This window comes from Epinephelus lanceolatus, chromosome 6 (genome assembly GCF_041903045.1).
Source record: "Epinephelus lanceolatus isolate andai-2023 chromosome 6, ASM4190304v1, whole genome shotgun sequence".
In the NCBI taxonomy this organism is placed as follows: Eukaryota; Metazoa; Chordata; class Actinopteri; order Perciformes; family Serranidae; genus Epinephelus; species Epinephelus lanceolatus.
In genome coordinates, this window is record NC_135739.1 from 3,148,162 (window position 1) to 3,167,005 (window position 18,844).

General features: G+C 41.5%; 2 protein-coding genes across 2 annotated transcripts; one reads left to right on the forward strand and one right to left on the reverse strand.

Moving 5' to 3' along the window:
* On the reverse strand, positions 1 to 14,272 carry zyg11 (zyg-11 family member, cell cycle regulator). The gene is made up of 18 exons (XM_033622201.2): positions 13,803 to 14,272; positions 13,491 to 13,656; positions 10,971 to 11,182; positions 10,534 to 10,851; positions 10,268 to 10,381; positions 10,029 to 10,145; positions 9,801 to 9,941; positions 9,385 to 9,561; positions 7,146 to 7,210; positions 6,798 to 6,897; positions 6,654 to 6,704; positions 5,596 to 5,757; positions 5,356 to 5,403; positions 5,065 to 5,262; positions 4,913 to 4,965; positions 3,919 to 4,016; positions 3,007 to 3,207; positions 1 to 2,920 (listed from the first exon to the last, which is right to left on the reverse strand). Exons 1-17 carry the CDS (start codon positions 13,824 to 13,826, stop codon positions 3,017 to 3,019), a joined length of 2,235 nt encoding a protein of 744 aa, XP_033478092.1. The 5' UTR covers positions 13,827 to 14,272; the 3' UTR covers positions 1 to 2,920; positions 3,007 to 3,016.
* On the forward strand, positions 14,252 to 18,494 carry coa7 (cytochrome c oxidase assembly factor 7). Its single transcript, XM_033622202.2, has 3 exons — positions 14,252 to 14,686; positions 14,803 to 14,943; positions 17,764 to 18,494. Exons 1-3 carry the CDS (start codon positions 14,581 to 14,583, stop codon positions 18,207 to 18,209), a joined length of 693 nt encoding a protein of 230 aa, XP_033478093.1. The 5' UTR covers positions 14,252 to 14,580; the 3' UTR covers positions 18,210 to 18,494.
* The last annotated feature ends 350 nt before the right edge of the window (positions 18,495 to 18,844 follow it).

Below are 18,844 nucleotides of genomic sequence, written 5' to 3' on the forward strand. Positions count from 1 at the left end.
TTTATGGGAATGTACATTCTTTATTTCCAAACTCGAAAATGTGACTCTCGGCAGCGACATGGCACAGTCATGGCAGACATACAATAGCTTGACTTTTTGTTTCTACCATCTGAATTGTGAGAAATTAAACTGGCCGTGTTCCAGGGAGATGTTCAGAGGCTCGAATAAACAATCCAAAACATCAGGAGCGAGAACAGATTCTGTGTAATCTGCTGCTCTTTGCCCTCCTCGAAACTGAAGAGATCAGCTCAGGACACGTGCATAATTAACAAGCTTGTACAACAGCTGATTTACAGAAAACAATAAGGCTGAAATTCACTGAGCAAATAAGGTGATGGATTTGCTTGTTTTAGAGTACTTTTTTTTTTCACTCACCTGATATATTCTCTTTATTCCGTTAACATACAAGTCTGCTGAAGCCAAAATCCACTGTGCCTCAAAACTGTTGTATCAGGCGTCTGACAGCAGTTCATATAAGCAGCATTAGCTTTGACTGCAGAGAGAAAGACGCTGGGGCCTTAATGAGAACCAAGACTTCTGATGAAAAAGGAGAATGTGGGCATCGAGGTCAGCTCCTACAGAAAGTAGCTTCTGCAGAATACCTAGTAAAACACCCTCCTGGTCCTGATACTAACGTCACATGTCCAGTCATTTCAGAGCAGAAATATACTCTGAAATATTTCCAATAACACCCCCACTCTCTTCAGGTAAACTGTGTTTCTTCTCTGTGTTTACTTTGTTCTTATCATAATTCTTAGATAAACAAACAACGCAACATTCTAGGCTTGGGCGGTATCTATATTTTCGTACCTTCCTGACATTTTACTGGGTCATATGGTATATGATGTTATTTGTGTAAAACAAACAAACAAAAACAAAGTGGAAAAGCTGAGATCCTGGTGACAGGAGTCATTGTAGCATGTCTATCAGTCTAGCTTACAATGCTGCATTTCTAAAGTCCGGGTAAATCAAAAGAGGACACTGACCTGCCCGAAAATACCTCGTTCAACAACCTAGTTCTTCTCAGTCTGCAACAGAATAGTAGTTTTTTATTTATTTTTTCAACAACAACAAAACTCAACTCGCACAAAAAATCCTGGACAACAGTTTAATGGTCTAACTCCACGATTTAGTCCCATATAGATCCCAGTCTTTTCAGGTTTTCAACAAGTGTTCTCTAACATGTATGTGTTTAAATCTTAGGTTTTACTTTACCCTGACTCCTTGCTAGGCTAATTTATACAATGTAAAATGCCATAGGCTTGTGCTAATAATGTTAGCATGTTGTATTTGTGGGGAAAATGTGTCCAGATAAAGACAAGTGTTTGTGAATGCTGCAAGTTATAGTGAAGCTGATTTGTGTTTGAAACTGTCTCTATTAAGCCATGTTTAATGTGTGTTTAATGTGTTTTGAATCAACTAAACTTTACTGCACTTCACAGAAACCCTGCTGCCCACTAGTGTTTTGGAGGTGTAACTGCAGAGTGACAGACACACCACCGCACAAGTATAAATGCTCACAACGGCGTTGGCCACGTGTTTGGGGTATGGCGTAGAGCTGACGCACAAGTATAAACACGGCTTAAGAAAGAGGAGCATCTGTATTTTTGACTGTATTGAAAATCAAACTTTCAGGATCTCTGAATACCTCCGTATATGGTCATACCTTGATACCGCCCAAGCCTAGAACATACTGTATAACAATTTCCATGCAATCAATTCAACTAGTCCTGAAAAAAACAATTCCTATTTCTCTCTCATTTCCTATTATTTACAAATGACACACAGCCTTTATGATGCAGCTGCTTGTACAGACATACATACACATGCTCACACTGAAGCTCTGTCTCTGTCTTTCAGACGCACAGGGAAGCACAGCAAACATACCGATATATACACAAGTTTCTCAAAGAGAAAACAGCTCTGACTCAAAACACATGTACATTCATCATGACTATACTGACCACTTATTGCCATTTGTGTCCAAGGAGGACATGTAGTTTTCCAAACATAATTGACGGTATCATTTCAGCTTATTTCAACTCTGGATCTTCTGATTTACAGAACTGCTGGTTTGCTGCTGATACGACACATTTAGGGCCGCCAAACATTTAAAAAAGAAAACGCACTGGAGCTTCTCAAAGACATGTAACTTCTCTATAATTTAGGTTTTCATCTTTAATGTTTGAAACATTTGAACCCACTGAACACACCCTGGGCAAGTGTCCTGTCACATCAAATCAAAAGGCATTAGCTGATAAAAGACTAAATAAAGAGGAGAGCAACAGCAGTATTGAGGACCCAGAGGCGTGGGTGTCAGTGAACAGAACACTGCTACAAAACAAACAAGCAAGCATTCCTAAAATGAACATTACGAGCATTCAGACAAACTCCAGCATGCTTGAGCTCACAGCAGCGTCATGCGTATATCTAATAAGCTAATCGACCAATTCGGCAACCAGAGCCCTCAGTAACATACGGGAGCTAGAGGGTGTCGATCCTCAGTGGAGCTTTTGGGGGGGGGGGGGGTTCAATCCCACACTGAGATTTGTACATGTGCACTGACAACTTGTTTTTGTTTTTGGTACGAAAATCATCATGATGTCAGACTAACAAGAGCGAGCACAGAAACAAACCTCCTGTTGAGATTTGAGAGTAACTGATCGACAGTTCTCATAACTTAATTTTTTATCATGACATTAGCACACACAGAAACATTTTTTTGTTTTGAAACAAACACAAAGAAAATAAATAAAGTTAGTGTGTGTGCAAAGAACTGCAAAGTCTTTGTCCTTAAATGTTCTCGACATTCTTGATAAAGTGTGTTTGTGCGTGGGGTATGCACTCACACACACATACAAAATCCCCTCTGTGGTGGGACCCAGCTCACATCCTCCTCTTGGTCAGGAAGCCTCATTTTCTGAAAGAGAAAATGCACAAGAATGAAAAACCTCGAGCCATCATGAGACTGAGACAGCAAATAACCACTAGTGTGTGAATCTTTACCTCTGTGAGGTTATTGTGGTGGCGGGCGGCGACTCGTATGTGTTTGTGCAGGCTGGCCGGTGCGGGCTCTGTGGCGCTGCAGGCTCTCCAGAATGCTCTTCGCCAACAGTTTGACGTCTTTGTGGGTCTGTGGGTGCGTATGCACGAGCTCCAGCTGCTGCAGCCCACCTTCCTCCAACAACATGCTGCAGTAGCGAGCGGCTGTAACACACGGGGGAATACAACTTCAAATCTGTCAGCTGTTAAGTGAATAAAAAAGAGGCTGACATTTTTTTGGGAAATCCTGTGGGTCACAGGATTTCTGTGGGATTCCTGTGGGATAGGATTCAATTTCAACATTCCTCACGACTGGGATGGGACAGAAATAAAGGTAATGGGAGCAGGCGGGACGGGAATCAATAATATTGAGCTAGTAATTTGAATCAGCAGCTGTTAGATCCTTCCCACTGAGCACAGGAAATATATGGCCATAGTTATGAGGACACATACTTACCTTATGTTAAGCATGTGAAGTAAAATGGATCGTTTAGGATAATAGCGAGATCGTGATGCTAATTTCAGTTAGCGCTTTAATGGGACTTCTCATTATGTGTAACGGAGGAGTTATTTGCCACATGTTTGTAGCAGTTGGACAAAATACGGTTTATTACCAAGAACTTTTGCCTCAGTGTTTAGTTGATTGAATATGCTCAGTTTCTCAAAATAAATATGCAGTTCTAATATTAATAAACACTTTCTTTATTATTTAAATACACAAGATGGGAACAGGGTGGGATGGGAGTCCTTCTTTCCTGGACTGGGATGACACAGGAGTTTTTTTGTGTGCAAGTATCATAGGACAGGAGTGAAAATCCACTCCTGTGTCACCCTCTGGTAAATAACCATCCAAACAGATGTCAGTAAATTTCTCACCGTTCTTGCTGCAGACATGTTGCATGGCCCAGGCTGCCCACAGCTGGACACCAGGGGTGTGAAAGCACTCCAGTAGGGGAAAGAAGGGGTTGAATGACCTAAACAACAAGAGACAACAAGAATATAGAAGTTTATACTGCATGTCACGTGCTAAAGTTCTGACTGTGGATCTTTTGACTTCTAAGAAAAGGCTGTTTTGACTCTAATTCACACCAACATCAACTCTAAAGCTCAACATAAAACATGCATGAAACGTTTTACTGACTTGCTTTTCAAGGCGCTCCCTTAAAACACATTTTCCAGCACTGTATGAAAATAAATTTGAGCAGACTTGCTCGATGATCCATCCTTCATTACACTGTTTGTGCCCACAGACTATATTTAGTATGATAAGTAAAAATGCCAAAACATTTGTTGTGATTGTTCTAAGGATTTGAAATCTGGTCCATACGTACAACAGTACAACTTTTGGATCACATGGAAAATCACAGTTTTAGCCAAAGTCAAGTTAGAAGTTAGAAAAAGCGCTGCATTATGTTTATTAAATGTTTTCCATATTTTTTTACACTGCATGTGTGTGTGCATATCCTTGATTCAACTTGTTATGAGTTTACAGATACCAAATACTTGATTGTGCTCCTTGTAGTTTCTGAGCCATTTTCTTGTCGTGCTATTGCTATTTTTAGTCTTTGAGCACATGGGATGACTGTTTCCCCTAAAATACATAGAAACATGGAAAAACAGTCCCATGTGCACAAAGACTTAATATGGTATGGTACGACAATGGCTGTATTTCAGAAACTGTTTGACAGACTTTGACTTAGATTTGCTGTCAGGTAACAGCTGTCAGAGAATTTCAGTTCCCGGCAGAATTGGGTTAATTTTTGTCACAGGTTATGACAGTTTCACTGCTGAGCCTGTAAGGAAATGTAGGACCTGCTTGTGTTAATGTGTTTGTCTGCTTTATTATTACAGTAGAGCAGCTGCGTCTCACCTGTAGGCCACCATCTCACACTCAGGCGGGGGCCACTGCATAATGACATCATGCTAGAGAGAGACAGAAATAAAAAACAACACAAAACTTTTCAAAATAACTGTGCACAGTGTCTACATGTGGGCGTTAGAAGAAGTTTTACTGACTCTTACCAGCTGCTCCAGCAGCGAGGACCGAAGCTCAGGGCTGAGCGTCCAGGCTGCCTCCCCTCGTGACGTCAGATGTGCGAGGATGCCCGCAGCGAAGTAGCTGACCTCCACCTCTGGGCTGTGCAGCAGGTTGCTGATGTGGTCCAAGAAGCCCTGCACCATCAGCTCCACATGAAGCTCTCCGACCTCGGCTATGTTGTTCTACACAACAAAAAGAGTAATGATGTTTTAATATTGTAAATGTATTCAATTTTTGTTTTTTTCTAGAGGGTAATAAGAGAGCAGTGAACTCACCAGCAGGCCGAGAACCTTCTGCTGGATCGAGGACTCATTGGGGAAAGACTGCAGAGGGGGGGTGGTGGGAGTGGGGGAGGTGTGGAAACAAAACAACAGTGAGTCAGCCTGCCCCACAGGCTTACATACATCTGCAGAGCAACATGTAATTAAGTGTGATAATGAACTAATATGGTAATCTGCTCTGAGCTGTTGATGCTTGCTGTTTATTTACATGTACATGCGGACATTTCTGTGTACCTCTAGAACTTTAATAAACAGATCCAGGCCCTGGTTCTCGATGAAATGGCGGCAGGTTGTTGGTGATTCATCAGTGAGGTTCCACAGTGCACTCAGTGTGAATTTGAGGGTAGCGTCCACCACGCCCTGAGTAGCCTTCTGACGCACAATGTGGAGCAGTTGCTGCAGGGAGGAGGGACAACATTAGCATTGAAAACAGGAATTACCAGCTCACAGTTGTATGCCTGAGTTATGATGTTGAAAAACGGCCAGGGAGGTTTTTGCAGGCCATTATGATGTCACTGTAAATTGACCTTTGGGATATAAAATGTCATCACTTAGAGGCTGTACACATGCCACGTTTCTTGCACCCTCAAATTCATTGTTTTCAATGTAGACACACAGCAGACGCACTCAAATGCCAGAGTGATGTCATCGCAGTGCCCTGAGATAAACAGAGTTCAACTTTTCAAACACAGCAGCACACAACCATGTGACGAGGAACAACCAATCACAGCTGACAGATATCTTTCCCTTTTCCCGTAAATATGTCTGTGGTAAATATGGAAAAGCTGATCATGTTAGTGCAGGGCTGCCAGAGCTTTACATCTGTCCCACAGACGATAGGCCTGCACACTTATAAACAGCTCCTGGAAGAAGATCAACTCTGCACTCAGGATTTCGGGTAAATAGGCTATGATCCAACGCCCAGTGACTGACCTCGTGTTTTCAGGTGGTTAAAGACGCAGCATGTGTACGGGCCCTTAATCATTTTTTTCCATCAGACATTTTTGTGAAATTTTGTCATAATTAGCGTATGAATTCATAAGTTACGGCCAATAACAAGTTTTGTGAGGTCACAGTGACCTTTGACCACCAAAGTGTAATCAGTTCATTGTTGAGTCCAAGTGGACGTTTGTGCCAAATTTGAGGAAATCCCCTAAAGGTGTTCTTGAGATATTGCATTTAAGAAAAGAGGACAGACGGACAACCCGGCTACGGCGCACAGGCATAATTAGCCTTTTATTTTTGTCCATTAGTAAAGAAGGAAAAGAACAGAGCTGAAATGAGAGGCTTACCTTGACGATGAACAGCTCTGCTCCCAGCTGAGCCGTCTGCTCTGTGGACAACTGGAAAAGGCAAGAAGAGTTCAAGAAGAGTTCAAGAATAACCCTACAAATGTGCTGAGAATGCATATAATATGAATGCAACACATCATGTACCTTAGCAGCCAGTATGGAAATGATCGCCACAGCCATCCTCTGCATGTTCTGGTCTTCGTGGTTGCAAAGCCACTGCATCACGAGTTTGGCAGCTTCAAACCTTGCAAACAGGAAAAGGAAGAAAATACTTGAGTTGTAAATGTGTTACACATTTGACAGACTTGATTTTATATTATAACCTTTTAATTATTTTCCTTTTTGATTTCCTGCTTTGCTTCCACTGATGCACATTTACTTCTTCAGTCGTTTATATATTACGTCCCTTTTAAAAAGATGTAACCATTTGAAATGTACATTATAAAAACATGTTAACATTATTTTAATAAATGCTGAATGAGTATTTCTCACCTGTTGAATGGAACCTCCTGCAAAATGCGATCGCTGCACAGAGACAGCAGGCAGTTCTTCTGCAGCTGTAGACAGAGAAAACAGGCATCAGTCCAAAACCTGAACATGTGACTGCAATGACCTCACGCAATCTTTTACTGTACTTTCCTCTTCTTATCAGCTGTGTTTCTGTGCACAGGCCCAGCAAACAACACAATATCCAGCAAATACATCTGGTTTACATCTGTACATGTTGCTTTCCACGATGACTAATCCAGTTCCAACCAGATCCCTACATTTGGCTCCAGTTAAGGCAACACTGATTTTTAAATTGTATTAATGGTTTAGAAAGCACAATAGTCTTGCATTGCACTTCATTAAATGAAGCTCTTATCTCCATCCATGGTGAGTAACACAAAAGAGGCTGTTTCAGGCTGTCACAATGCACTCAGGTTGCATACAGTTTTCCCCTCTCTTGGATATTTACATACCAACACTGTGACCCACCCTCTACACTCAGACGAGGCCTCCAACTCTAGCTCGCTCTCAAGCTTCAATTATTACTTCTGTCTTGTTCGTGACTAACTGCAGCTGCCAGTGTGGTTGGTTCAGGCAGGGCAGGCTTATGTCTGGAGATTATGTCTGTACACAGGCAGGTTGTGAGTGTGAATTAAGAACATAGTGTGTACACGTGGCTCAAAAATATTGGGGAAAAAAGTCTGGAGTGTAAACATAATCCTGACACCGTCAAAACTGAAAGGTTTTCTTTATCATGGTGCCCTTTACAAATAACTTTGACCCTGAGCTGCACTGGGGAAGCATAATTTGCACTGTTTCTATTTTTAATTCTATTCTTTACTTCCCTATTTATCTGTACTAATTTCTGTCATTGTACTGCTGCAACACCGGTATTTCCCCTATTGAGATCAATAAAGGCGTATCTTTTTGTGTGTACTATAAAGCACATTGCAGGTTCAATATTAACATTTTAAAATCAGTAGTTATAAAACAATAAAAAGCTTTTCTTCATTTTTGTGTTTCCTGCTCAACAGTACATTAACTAAAACATTTCATTTAGCTTAGCAGAGGGTGTTTTCTATATTCATCTGTGCCTTGCTTGTCTTGTTATCATCATTGCTGGGAACTGCTGACATGCCACACAAAACATATTTATATTTAATGCATGAGAATGAACTCTTCCACAGAATATCAGATGCCCCTTTTTAGAGCTGGGTGATGAAACGACCATCGACGATACATCGATATATTTTCAAGCAAGAAAACAATTTAGACAACACTGCTTATATCGATATAGAATCAAGTTGTATTACATGACGCATACCAGTGTTCACCTTCTTCGGCAACACTCAGAGGCACAGGGGTATTTAATCTGCCTATTAATTAATCTACAGCGCGACATCGGTCTATAAGTTGCACGTGCTACACTATATCAGTCTATGAGGTGAATAAAATTACCGCGGCACATGTGCAGTACAGCGCTGCACTGCTAGTTTATGTGTGAGGTGGATCATAGCGTGTCACCGTTCTTCTTGGTAGTTGTAGTCTATTTTGTGACACTGAGACAGCGCCTGGATGCTGGCGACAGATCTGTTTAAAAAATGCAGCGACAACACAGACGTTTCATATACAAGACGTATATAACGTGGACAAAGTGTCTCTCGCTCGTTCCCTCCCTTGGCCTCTCTGGTGATGCTCTATGCATAAGTAAAGGTTAATAACCTAAATAAATGAAAATATTTAAATCATTTTCCAGCACTAGATTTCATGGAAAACGACTTTTTGACTCCACCCATAAAGATTTTTAATTGTTTCAAACCTACCTGATACTTTCATAGTCATGTTATAGTTCAGTGTCCTGTGCTGCAAACCTTTAAACGTCTGTAGCTCCAGTGCTGTGTGCAAAAACATTAACGTACAGCTCTGCTATTTATTTTATGTAATTTTTACTTGATGTGTTGTGCAGCTGTATATTTTCAAACAGGGGAAAAAATCCTTGTCTTTGCATTTTATTTTGATCACAGTCTGTTTTTATAAAAGTGCGAGTGACATCTCAAATGTGGCTTTGACTTGCAAGTGAACGTGTCGCCCATAGACATATATCGTGTGTCGCCAGTCAGCCTGTAAATACCGAGATATGAATTTTTGTCCATATCTCCCTACCCCTTCTCTCACAGTTCCCATGACTGATATGACATGCATGATGTATGATATTGGGAAAGCAGTGCAGGCATGACGTTACCTGTTGGTGGTTGGGGAACGTCCTCATGGCCTCCAGCAGAAGCTGAGTGACGGTGCTCAGCAGTCGCACTGGCATTCCTGCTGCCAGGTCCTGCTTTGTCAGGTTGAACACACAGGCACTGGCTGCCAGCTGGACATTCAGAGTGGCAGGGTGATTCTTCATACCCAAAACTACCAGCTAGGGGAAAAAACAAGAGAGGAGGGAATGAATTTAATGTTAAGTGAGACAGATGAGGAACTTGTGTGGGGGTGTACGGCTTTGACAATATACTCTTTTTAGAAGGAAATGTGACTCTTCATCACTTATCAGATAAATATGTGGATCAGATATGACATTGTATGTACTGCTTATGCATAATAAAACAAGGTAATCTGATAATCTACACTGTTAGAAAGACAAAAACGTCGTAGTCTCACCTTGAGGATGTCGGGCCTGGGTTTCTCCATGACATGCGTCAGGCTGAAGAGATGAAACAGAGCCTCTCTCACAAAGCCTTCCCTCTCACTGTAGCGACGCAGGGCCTCACAGATCTGGGTCTCATTAGCTTCTCCTGTCACCTGTTTTTACACAAAAGACCATTTACTGTAGCAAACCTGGATTTCTATATGCATGTTATCAATGTTAATATAGACATCTATACCTACCTTTAGATTTCCTTCTCCGGAGAGGAAGTCAGAAAAGCCAGCATCTGTGGCCAGAAGTCCCACAAAGGTCATCCCTGGTCTCTCCTCAACAAAAGCCTTGACAGCTGCATCCGTCACCTGTAACGTTCACACATGTACGAAATTACAATTCAACTCTACGGCCTGTATGATTTCTTTGCAATCTAGCTGAAATGCTCATTGACAAATAGAAACACACACACACACACACACACACACACCTGCTTCCTCCCTGAGACATCCAAAGAAACAAGAGCAGGCAGGATCCCTGGCTGTCCAAGCAGCTGACGAGCCACGTCAGAGGTAAACTGCTTGTCATCACTGATGTCCAGGTGCTGCACAGACAATGTTTCACACAAACACACACACAGTAGTATTTTGAGTAACACAAAACAAGCATGGCTGCGTGTTCTTCTCAGCACAAAACAATAAATAAAAGCAGGTTTCATATTGGACACACAGTGCAAAACTCCATCCTTCCACTAACCTGCAACACATCCAACTGGCCTATGACTCCCAGCAGCTGAGCAGTGCTCATCTCCAGCCTCTTCAGCTGGTGCAGCGTTAGCGAGCGCAGCCGCTCCTTCAGGCCCAGCAGTGGGCTCAGGTTGGTGACTGAAGTGTTGGAAAGATCGAGGCTCTCCAGCCGAGGCAGCGAACAAACATCAACAAGCCCAGAGTCATAGAAGTCTACGTTGGCTAGAGACAGGGAGCGGAGGCCCTGGAGGGAGCTGAAGCGATACCGGATTGGTTCCTCCAGAGAGGACATGGTGAGGCCTGTTAAGACAAGTCGCTGGAGGGACTCCTGCAGGATGTTTGAGGGAAAACACCCAACAGACAATGAGTTTCAGTTCTTTAAATATAAAAGGGTGGTTTGAGAACTTATTTTTTTGAGTCACACAAGCTGACATGATCTCACTTTACCTGACAATATTTATTGGTGGCCAGTCCCTGTAGAATATCAGGAATAGTGAGGTCTGCGTTGACCCTGGCAGCGTCCAGCTCCAACAGCCTGTGAGGACAGAGGGCTTTCTGGAAGGCCTCTGCAGAGATTCGCGCTGTACGGACACAGGCTCGTCTCAGCCGCAGGTATTCACAGTTCCGAAATACACCCACTGTGCTGTCATTCAGCAGACCTGCAGTGGAATGAACCCGAGTTAAGTTTAATCTGCGGCGTCATGCAGGACTGAGCAGGGCTTGCACAATACTGCCTCTGTTTACCAACGGCACGGTTTAGGTGACAACATGGCATCAGATTAAGTGGCTGTTCTTTACTTTTTTTTTTTTTAAAGTTTAAGTTTATTAAGTTTATTTCCTTTATTAATCCCCCTGAGGGGAAATTCAATGTTTTCACTCTTGCTTGTCAATTACACACAGGTCCGAAAGATATAGAAGCAGCAGTCAGCTAGGAGATGTATGCAAGTTTAGATTTCCTTTTGTTTTTAATCAAGAGTTATTCAGGTTGGTATTAAAAGGTTCGACAGGTGATTTAACAGTGTAAAAACTAAACTACAGATCTTAACTGTGGGGGTTTGTAGGCTCAGGAATCGCCAGCCCTGTTCAGGACTGCAGGGGCCATAAGTTTCATTTCAACACTTGCAGGGCACACATATCCTCCTGAGACCCTGTGTCCTCATCAGGACATCACATTTTGGGTTTACTGGACCTTATACATCATTCTGCTTAGCTTAAGCCTGTTGTCCTCATTTGTGGACAATTTTTGTGCCATCCAGTGGCAGTTAAACCACAATACATTAATCCATGTAAAAACAAGACGGCAGCCATCTCTGCCAAGTCAATCTGCAGCCGACACCATCACAAACGTGGACAAGGTACAAAACCTGATCAGAGTGCATGGTTGAAACTTGTTTATTTATGATTAATAATGTTTGTAGTTTGATGGCAACAGATGTCACCAATTTTAGCTACGATAACGAGCTAAGACACTGTTAAAGCAGCTCTTACCTTTCTTGCATTTCACACAGCACTTAGAAAAAAAATTGAACATCCACAACTCCACCTCCCTCCAAAGTCCCACACCCCTCCTCCATTATGTCTATGATAGATGTAGGCGTTGGCATGGTAACGTTAGATACATGGAAGAGGAGAGCGAGTGTAACGTTACAACCAAGACAGTCAACCCCGGAGTTTTAAAACTCAACCGGAGTCAGTGATGACTGATGAGTTTTAGAATAAGGTTACAGTGCTAATGTTAGATAGTAGAGTTAACGTTACTAGTAAGTGGAAACGCACAAGGAAGATAACGTTAATGTTTCAGAGGCTACGCTACAGTAGGCTAACGTTAGCCATTAGCAACTGGATGCTGTGTTGTCATATATAACGTTATATGTTATATTTGAAGTAAACTAAACGTAATGTTACCTGTCCCGCACAGTCAAACGCAACCCTGCTACCCGAGCAGTTACGTCAGTTGGACGCCACCATGTGGGGAAGACAGACAGGACACTCGGCCAATCAATGATTGGTCGGAGTTTTCTTAGAACCATATGAGAATGGTACAATTATGAGTTTTTATCTCTGGTGGAATTCACTTACATTTTAGTGTGCCATCAGCTTATTAATAGCATTTTAACCTAAACAAAGAAAAGTGTAAAATTTCCAGAAGGGTAAGTGTAGCTTTAATTATAAAGTGCTCATTTGAATCAGCTTGTTGAAGGACACCGGGACTTTGTTATCATCTCTTTTGATGATAAAGGCTAGGCTTGTGCGGTTTGAAAATTTTCCAACCGGTTTGCCGGTAAGCCAAATATCTAACCAAACCAATATATCGAATTATATACCTAATTTTACCACTGGGGGTCGCATTTGAGCTATTTTTTTTTTTTTTTAATAATGCTGTATTAACCACCAATACACACAAGGTTACACAAGAAGAAGAAGAAGAAGAAGAAGCAGGACACTTCTCTCGCAGCAGCAGACAGCTGAGCTGAGCTGCAGAGTCCGCAGTCTGTGGAGCCTCTGAGACAAACTAAACAAAACACTTGTAGGCTCCTCCACTTCATTTAAAAACATACATAAACCTTATTAAGTTGTCATAATGCATGTTTCAATGCAAGATAAGTTGAATATAGTCCCTTGATACCTGCTGATGTGAAAAGACAATGTTTATTTATACTTATCAGGTCCTACTTATCCCAAATAGCTGGGAGATTTTAAATGCAAACCAAACAAAAGCTTAGGTCTCAGGAGAATATGAAACGCAGGGTATGGAAGTCCTCTGCCAGAAAATTTTGAGCATTACCCCCTTAATTCCTGCATTCTGGTGAATTCTGAGCACCCACTGGTGCCTTTCTGCATCAGTTTATAGTGTAAAAGTCATGTCTCAAATTTTATCAAGAAGGGGACAAATGCACATGTTCAACATATTTAGCCCCCCCAGAATCTACACCTGTGCATGACCTGTCTTTGGAGGTCCAGGTTTACCTTCAGTGGCCATCTTAGCCAGCAGCTGGTCTGCGAGCTCCTGAGGGAAGAGCACAGCCTCTCTGAAGCACAGGGAGCCATCAGGACGCTTCACACAGAAACACTCCAGGTTCTGGCTCACATGGGTCAGACACAGGTCGGTCAGAGCCGGTGGAGACGCCTCATCCTGGAAACAAAAAAGGGAGATTTGTTGCTGCGGTTGCATTCACTCCAATTTGTTCATATGCTATTTTAACGTAATGCGACGCAGCGACTGAGCTCGTAAAAACACATACGTCACACAAAATACCTGAAAGCAAAGCTGAAACTCACCGTGTTTAGGAAACTACAGGCCATGGCTTGAAAGATGTTTTAGCTTATGCAACCGAGACTGGTGTCGCTTTCTAAACGGCGAGAAATAAAGCTAAGCTAGCTACGGTTAGCTGCCGAGCGGCTCCGCTGTTAGCCGTTTCACTTTGCAACGTTCACCTGTCTGACTTATGCTAACCTGTCTGACAACACAGGTACGAGGAGGAGAGGACGGCGAGCGAGCAGACAGCTAGCTCACTTGTTGTCGCCTCCGAAGTGGAAAATCGCTCTCCGTGCACAAATGCCGAAAGCTGTTCGCTGCCGTGGCGGAATCCATGTTTAAAAGATATCGACTATTCACTGTAGCGGCTGGAGCTGTGAGCTACGGAGTCAGGAGGGGAATATCGTTTTCACAGCCAGTAGCTGGGTCTATTTTTGACTAGACTGACAGCCAACAAAGGTCAGAACACTGGAAGTGCAACAGCAGAAGAGAGGGCTGGACTACGGAAGCCTGCTAGGGACAGTTATAAAACCAGGAAGCGGCCACCACAAGACGAGCGTGACCGTGTTCTTCTTCTGTCTTCAAAGGAAAACTGTCATTAAAACAACCACGCGCTTTGATAACAACTTACTTGACGGTTAACGGACGCCATCTTTATTGAGATTTTTATCTGAAGCAAACACTTTTGTATAATCGCTCAGTAACTCGTTCACCAAGGTCACAAGTGCTCGTGGATGCAGTGCAGCTAAGCCTTCAGCACATGCGATCACAGCAAAGTTTGAAGGCACAAGTGCAAGAAACATGGCTGGACTTATAAACTTTGAAGATGAAAATGAGGTGAAGCAGTTCTTGGACAATTTGGGAGTGGAGTACAGCTTCCAGTGTTACAAAGAAAAGGATCCTGAAGGTAAAGCCCGCTGCGCTGTTCTCAGATCAGTGGTGCTGAAACACTGTTGGACATGGAGACTGAATGTTTGACATGTGTTAACGTCGTTTATTCCTGTGAATAAATGTTTTTCTCAGGGTGCCAAAGGCTCGCAGACTACCTGGAGGGTGTGAAGAAGAACTATGAATCTACTGCACAAGTGCTGAAACATAACTGTGAAACATATGGACATGGAGAGAGCTGCTATAAACTGGGGGCATACCACGTCACAGGCAAAGGTAAAACACCAGAGTGGATTGTTGCTGTCCATATTTTATTCTGCTGATGTTTGTGGTCACATTGCATCATGTGTCACACAGCTGTTACAAAACTGTAGGTCTAATACTATGACATGAAGTGCACAAGCAATGGATGGACTTTTTAACCACTGCATTTATGAATGTATTGGCATTACTGGTGACTTTGCAAGATAAAGTTAGTAAAGAAAAATACATGAAGAAAGCTTGAAATATGATGCATTCTTGGAGGAGTGTCTGTAACCCAACAGTATGTGGGCTACATAGAAATTAGTATTAATTAGTTCAAATGAGTAGCTGCATAATTGAATCAATGATTAATTATTATCAGGTCAAAATGCCAAATATTTGCTAATGTGAGGATTTACTTGCTTTTTTTCATATCATCATAAATTCAATACCTTTTGGAAATTTGGTCAGACTAAAAAAGCATCTTAAGGCAACAGTTTGTATGTGATGGGCATTTTTTGTTTGACTTATTTGTAGATGAAGCTTTTATATGGAAGCAAATAGAAGTATTTTGATGTTAAAGGGATAGTGCACCCAAAAATGAAAATTCAGTTATTATCTACTCACCCATATGCCGAGGGAGGCTCAGGTGAAGTTTTAGAGTCCTCACATCACTTGCAGAGATCCAAGGGGAGAGGAGGTAGCAACACAACTCCACCTAATGGAGGCTGACGGCGCCCCAGATTCAAACGTCCAAAAACACATAATTGAAACCACAAAATATCTCCATACTGCTCGTCCGTAGAGATCCAAGTGTCCTGAAGCCCCGACATAAAAAGTTGTTTGGAAAAACGTTATTTGAACTCTGTGTTTAGCCTCATTGTAGCCTGTAGCTCTGTAGCTGAACTAGGGTTGGGATCCGGACCCGGTTGTTTTTTGAAACTGGGTCCAAAGTTCCGGTTCTGGAACCGGTTCCATCACATTTGGAGCACTTACTAAAGCACTGAGTTTGTGTCACACAGCTGTTATGGTTACAGGCTATTTAACAGGCCGGGCGTGCGCCGTGGGTGCTCAGCGGAGAGGGAGACCTCCGTGTTTGAGACGGGAGCGGGTGGCGGGAGGTTCGAGGCTTCCAGCAAGGGGAGAAGGAGAAATATAACAAATAAGATAAAATAGGAAAACTTGTCTCCCACTTTTATTTAATTTTCAGCGTTTGATCAAGGCAGGCGGCGGGAGGTCCGAGGCTTCCAGCGAGGAGAGATGTAGAAACCAACAGTCAATGTGTGTGTGTGTTCTGTTCAGGTGTTGTCACGTAAATAACAGTGCCCAAGCATGAATGCATATAAGTATTTTTTTTATTACATTGCTGTGGTTAATTTGAGGCAATAGTGTTACTGTAGAAATCAGAGAATCACTCTTTGTTGTTATATATTCTCAGGGAGATGATACAAGCTCTAAATCTGAAATACACACCACACACAACTGTGTATTTTCATCTAATTGTACTGTGCAACAGTTAGAATAACGTTTTTGTATTTGTATGATTGCATTTGTGTTTATTATATTCTTGTTTAAGTATAGCAAGTATAATGAATATAATGTAGGAATCGGTAAGGAATCGGAATCATTAAAATCCTAACGAGTCCCAATCCTAAGCTGAACAGAGTTCAAATAACGTTTTTCCAAACAACTTTTTATGTCGGGGCTTCAGGACACTTGGATCACTACGGACGAGCAGTATGGAGATATTTTGTGGATTCAATTATGTGTTTTTGGACGTTTGAATCTGGGGCGCCGTCAGCCTCCATTAGGTGGAGTTGTGTTGCTACCTCCTCTCCCCTTGGATCTCTGCAAGTGATGTGAGGACTCTAAAACTTCACCTGAGCCTCCATCTGCATATGGGTGAGTAGATAATGGCTGGATTTTCATTTTTGGGTGCACTATCCCTTTAACAACCACTTAGTATTGAAATTTAAACACCACAGAATTCACAGCATGGAAATATTTTACATCGAAAAACCATGACTGAAGTTATTTGTTCTGAATTCACCTGTTTGAAATTAAAATATGAAATTTGTTAAATTAAAAACTTCAAAAGCTAATTTTTTTTCTTCAATTTTTAAAAAAATCAGATCCAAAAGCTCAAGTTTCAGAATTTCAAGAAACAGATTCATGTCACTTAAAGTTGATTGCTCAAATTCAGTTTATTTTATTTTATTTATTTATTTTATTATTTGCACACATAGTAAAAACTACACAGAATCCAGATAAATAATAGAAAAAAATAAGGATGTGACAGGAGAGGTCAAGAAGCTATAAGCTTATACAACGGACCTCCCCTCAACTTAAGATCGAAAACTATATGAACAAGAAAAAACAAATGAAAATGAAAATTTAGGTTGAAAAATCTGTTGGTTTTTCTTTTTTAATTCTGAAATTTGAACTTTTAGATCTGAATTTATGAACGCTGAATACGATATATTCAAATTCAGCTTTTGAAATTGGAAATCAATAGGTTTAATATTTAATTTTCATAGATAAGAATTCAGAACAAATAAATTCAGATACGTGTTTTTCAAAGTAAAATATCTCAGTGCTGTGAATTCAATGGTGTTTAAATTTCAATATTAAACATTCAGTCGCTGTTACAGTTTAAATACTTATGTTTCTTATTTGCTTCCATACATCCAATAAAAAAAAATATCTAATGAATATTGTTAACATGTGAACACATGAATATTAAATTCTTCAAATGGGTTCTTTTAATTTTGATCCTTGCAGCACTTCTAAATGATTCTTGCTATAGTATGTCTACTCTTTTTTCAAGTGAGGTATTTGAAATCTTCCCAACAGGTGGAGTGACTGAGTGTCTGAAAACTGCTTACTCCTGCTTTATGCGCTCCTGCAATACCAACGGAAAGAAGTCCATGGATGCCTGCCATAACGTTGGTCTGTTAGCCCATGATGGACGAGCTATTGAAGGAGGACCTGACTCGACTATAGCTCGGCAGTACTACGAGAAAGCCTGTGCTAGTGGCTTCGCTCCTTCCTGCTTTAACCTCAGTGCTTTGTACATCGAGGGCAATGCCAAAGGACTGGCGCCGGATATGAATCAAGCTTTGAAGTACGCTAACAGGGCTTGTGAGCTGGGACATGTGTGGGGCTGCGCCAATGCAAGTCGCATGTACAGACTTGGGGATGGTACGGAGAAGGATGAGAAGAAAGCAGAGGAGCTGAAGAATCGAGCGAGGGAGCTGCACAGTTTAGAGAAGGAAAGGCAGCTCAAATTTGGGGAGTGAATGTGACACACTTGGTTAAATGATCATATATCATATCATACACACATGGTGCTCAGTCAGGTCGTTTATGGGGACAAGTAATTGTGTGCAGAACCTGTTCAGGGCTTCAGAGGTAGGAGATGATGTGTCCTTTAAAAATGAATGGTGAAATAAACGTGTTTGCCTCATTTACAGTGTGTAGACTGACAAATTCAGGGAGCAGTGTTTGCTTGACTGTTTGTATTGGTAGATTTAAGCCAAATGTATATTAATGTGAATGTAAAATAAAATGAGTCTTGATTCATGTTCAGTAGTTGATTATTAATAATGGCTTTTAAAGGTCCATATTTGTGGTATAGAAATTAGGCACAAGCTTACAGGCTTTAAACTCAGTGTTCTGTCTTTAGATCAGCATCACATTGTCATGTGCACCAACCTTTTTATACAACATTATAAATATTTATTGTATATGTTATTAGTTTGGTGTGGCACATAATTTATTTTTATTTAATTTGAACAAACCTTTTGGAACATGTCGAATGAGCTGCCTCAAATTGTGAAGCTCTTGAGTGCTCAGCTATAACAACGATGGGGCTAAATGTAAATCAAGCAGGCAAACACAATGCTGATGTGGGAACTGTTGGGTTTTTGTATTA

Excerpts from the sequence above, each read along its gene's own strand:
- zyg11 (XM_033622201.2), bottom strand. The coding sequence starts at position 13,826 with ATGGCCTGTAGTTTCCTAAACACG. Across the intron at positions 13,657-13,802 it reads CCTGTAGTTTCCTAAACACG|GATGAGGCGTCTCCACCGGC; the intron begins GTGAGTTTCAGC and ends TTTTGTTTCCAG. Across the intron at positions 9,562-9,800 it reads CCAGGCCCGACATCCTCAAG|CTGGTAGTTTTGGGTATGAA; the intron begins GTGAGACTACGA and ends TTTTTCCCCTAG.
- coa7 (XM_033622202.2), top strand. The coding sequence starts at position 14,581 with ATGGCTGGACTTATAAACTTTGAAGATGAAAATGAGGTGAAGCAGTTC. Across the intron at positions 14,687-14,802 it reads CAAAGAAAAGGATCCTGAAG|GGTGCCAAAGGCTCGCAGAC; the intron begins GTAAAGCCCGCT and ends TGTTTTTCTCAG. Across the intron at positions 14,944-17,763 it reads ATACCACGTCACAGGCAAAG|GTGGAGTGACTGAGTGTCTG; the intron begins GTAAAACACCAG and ends TCTTCCCAACAG.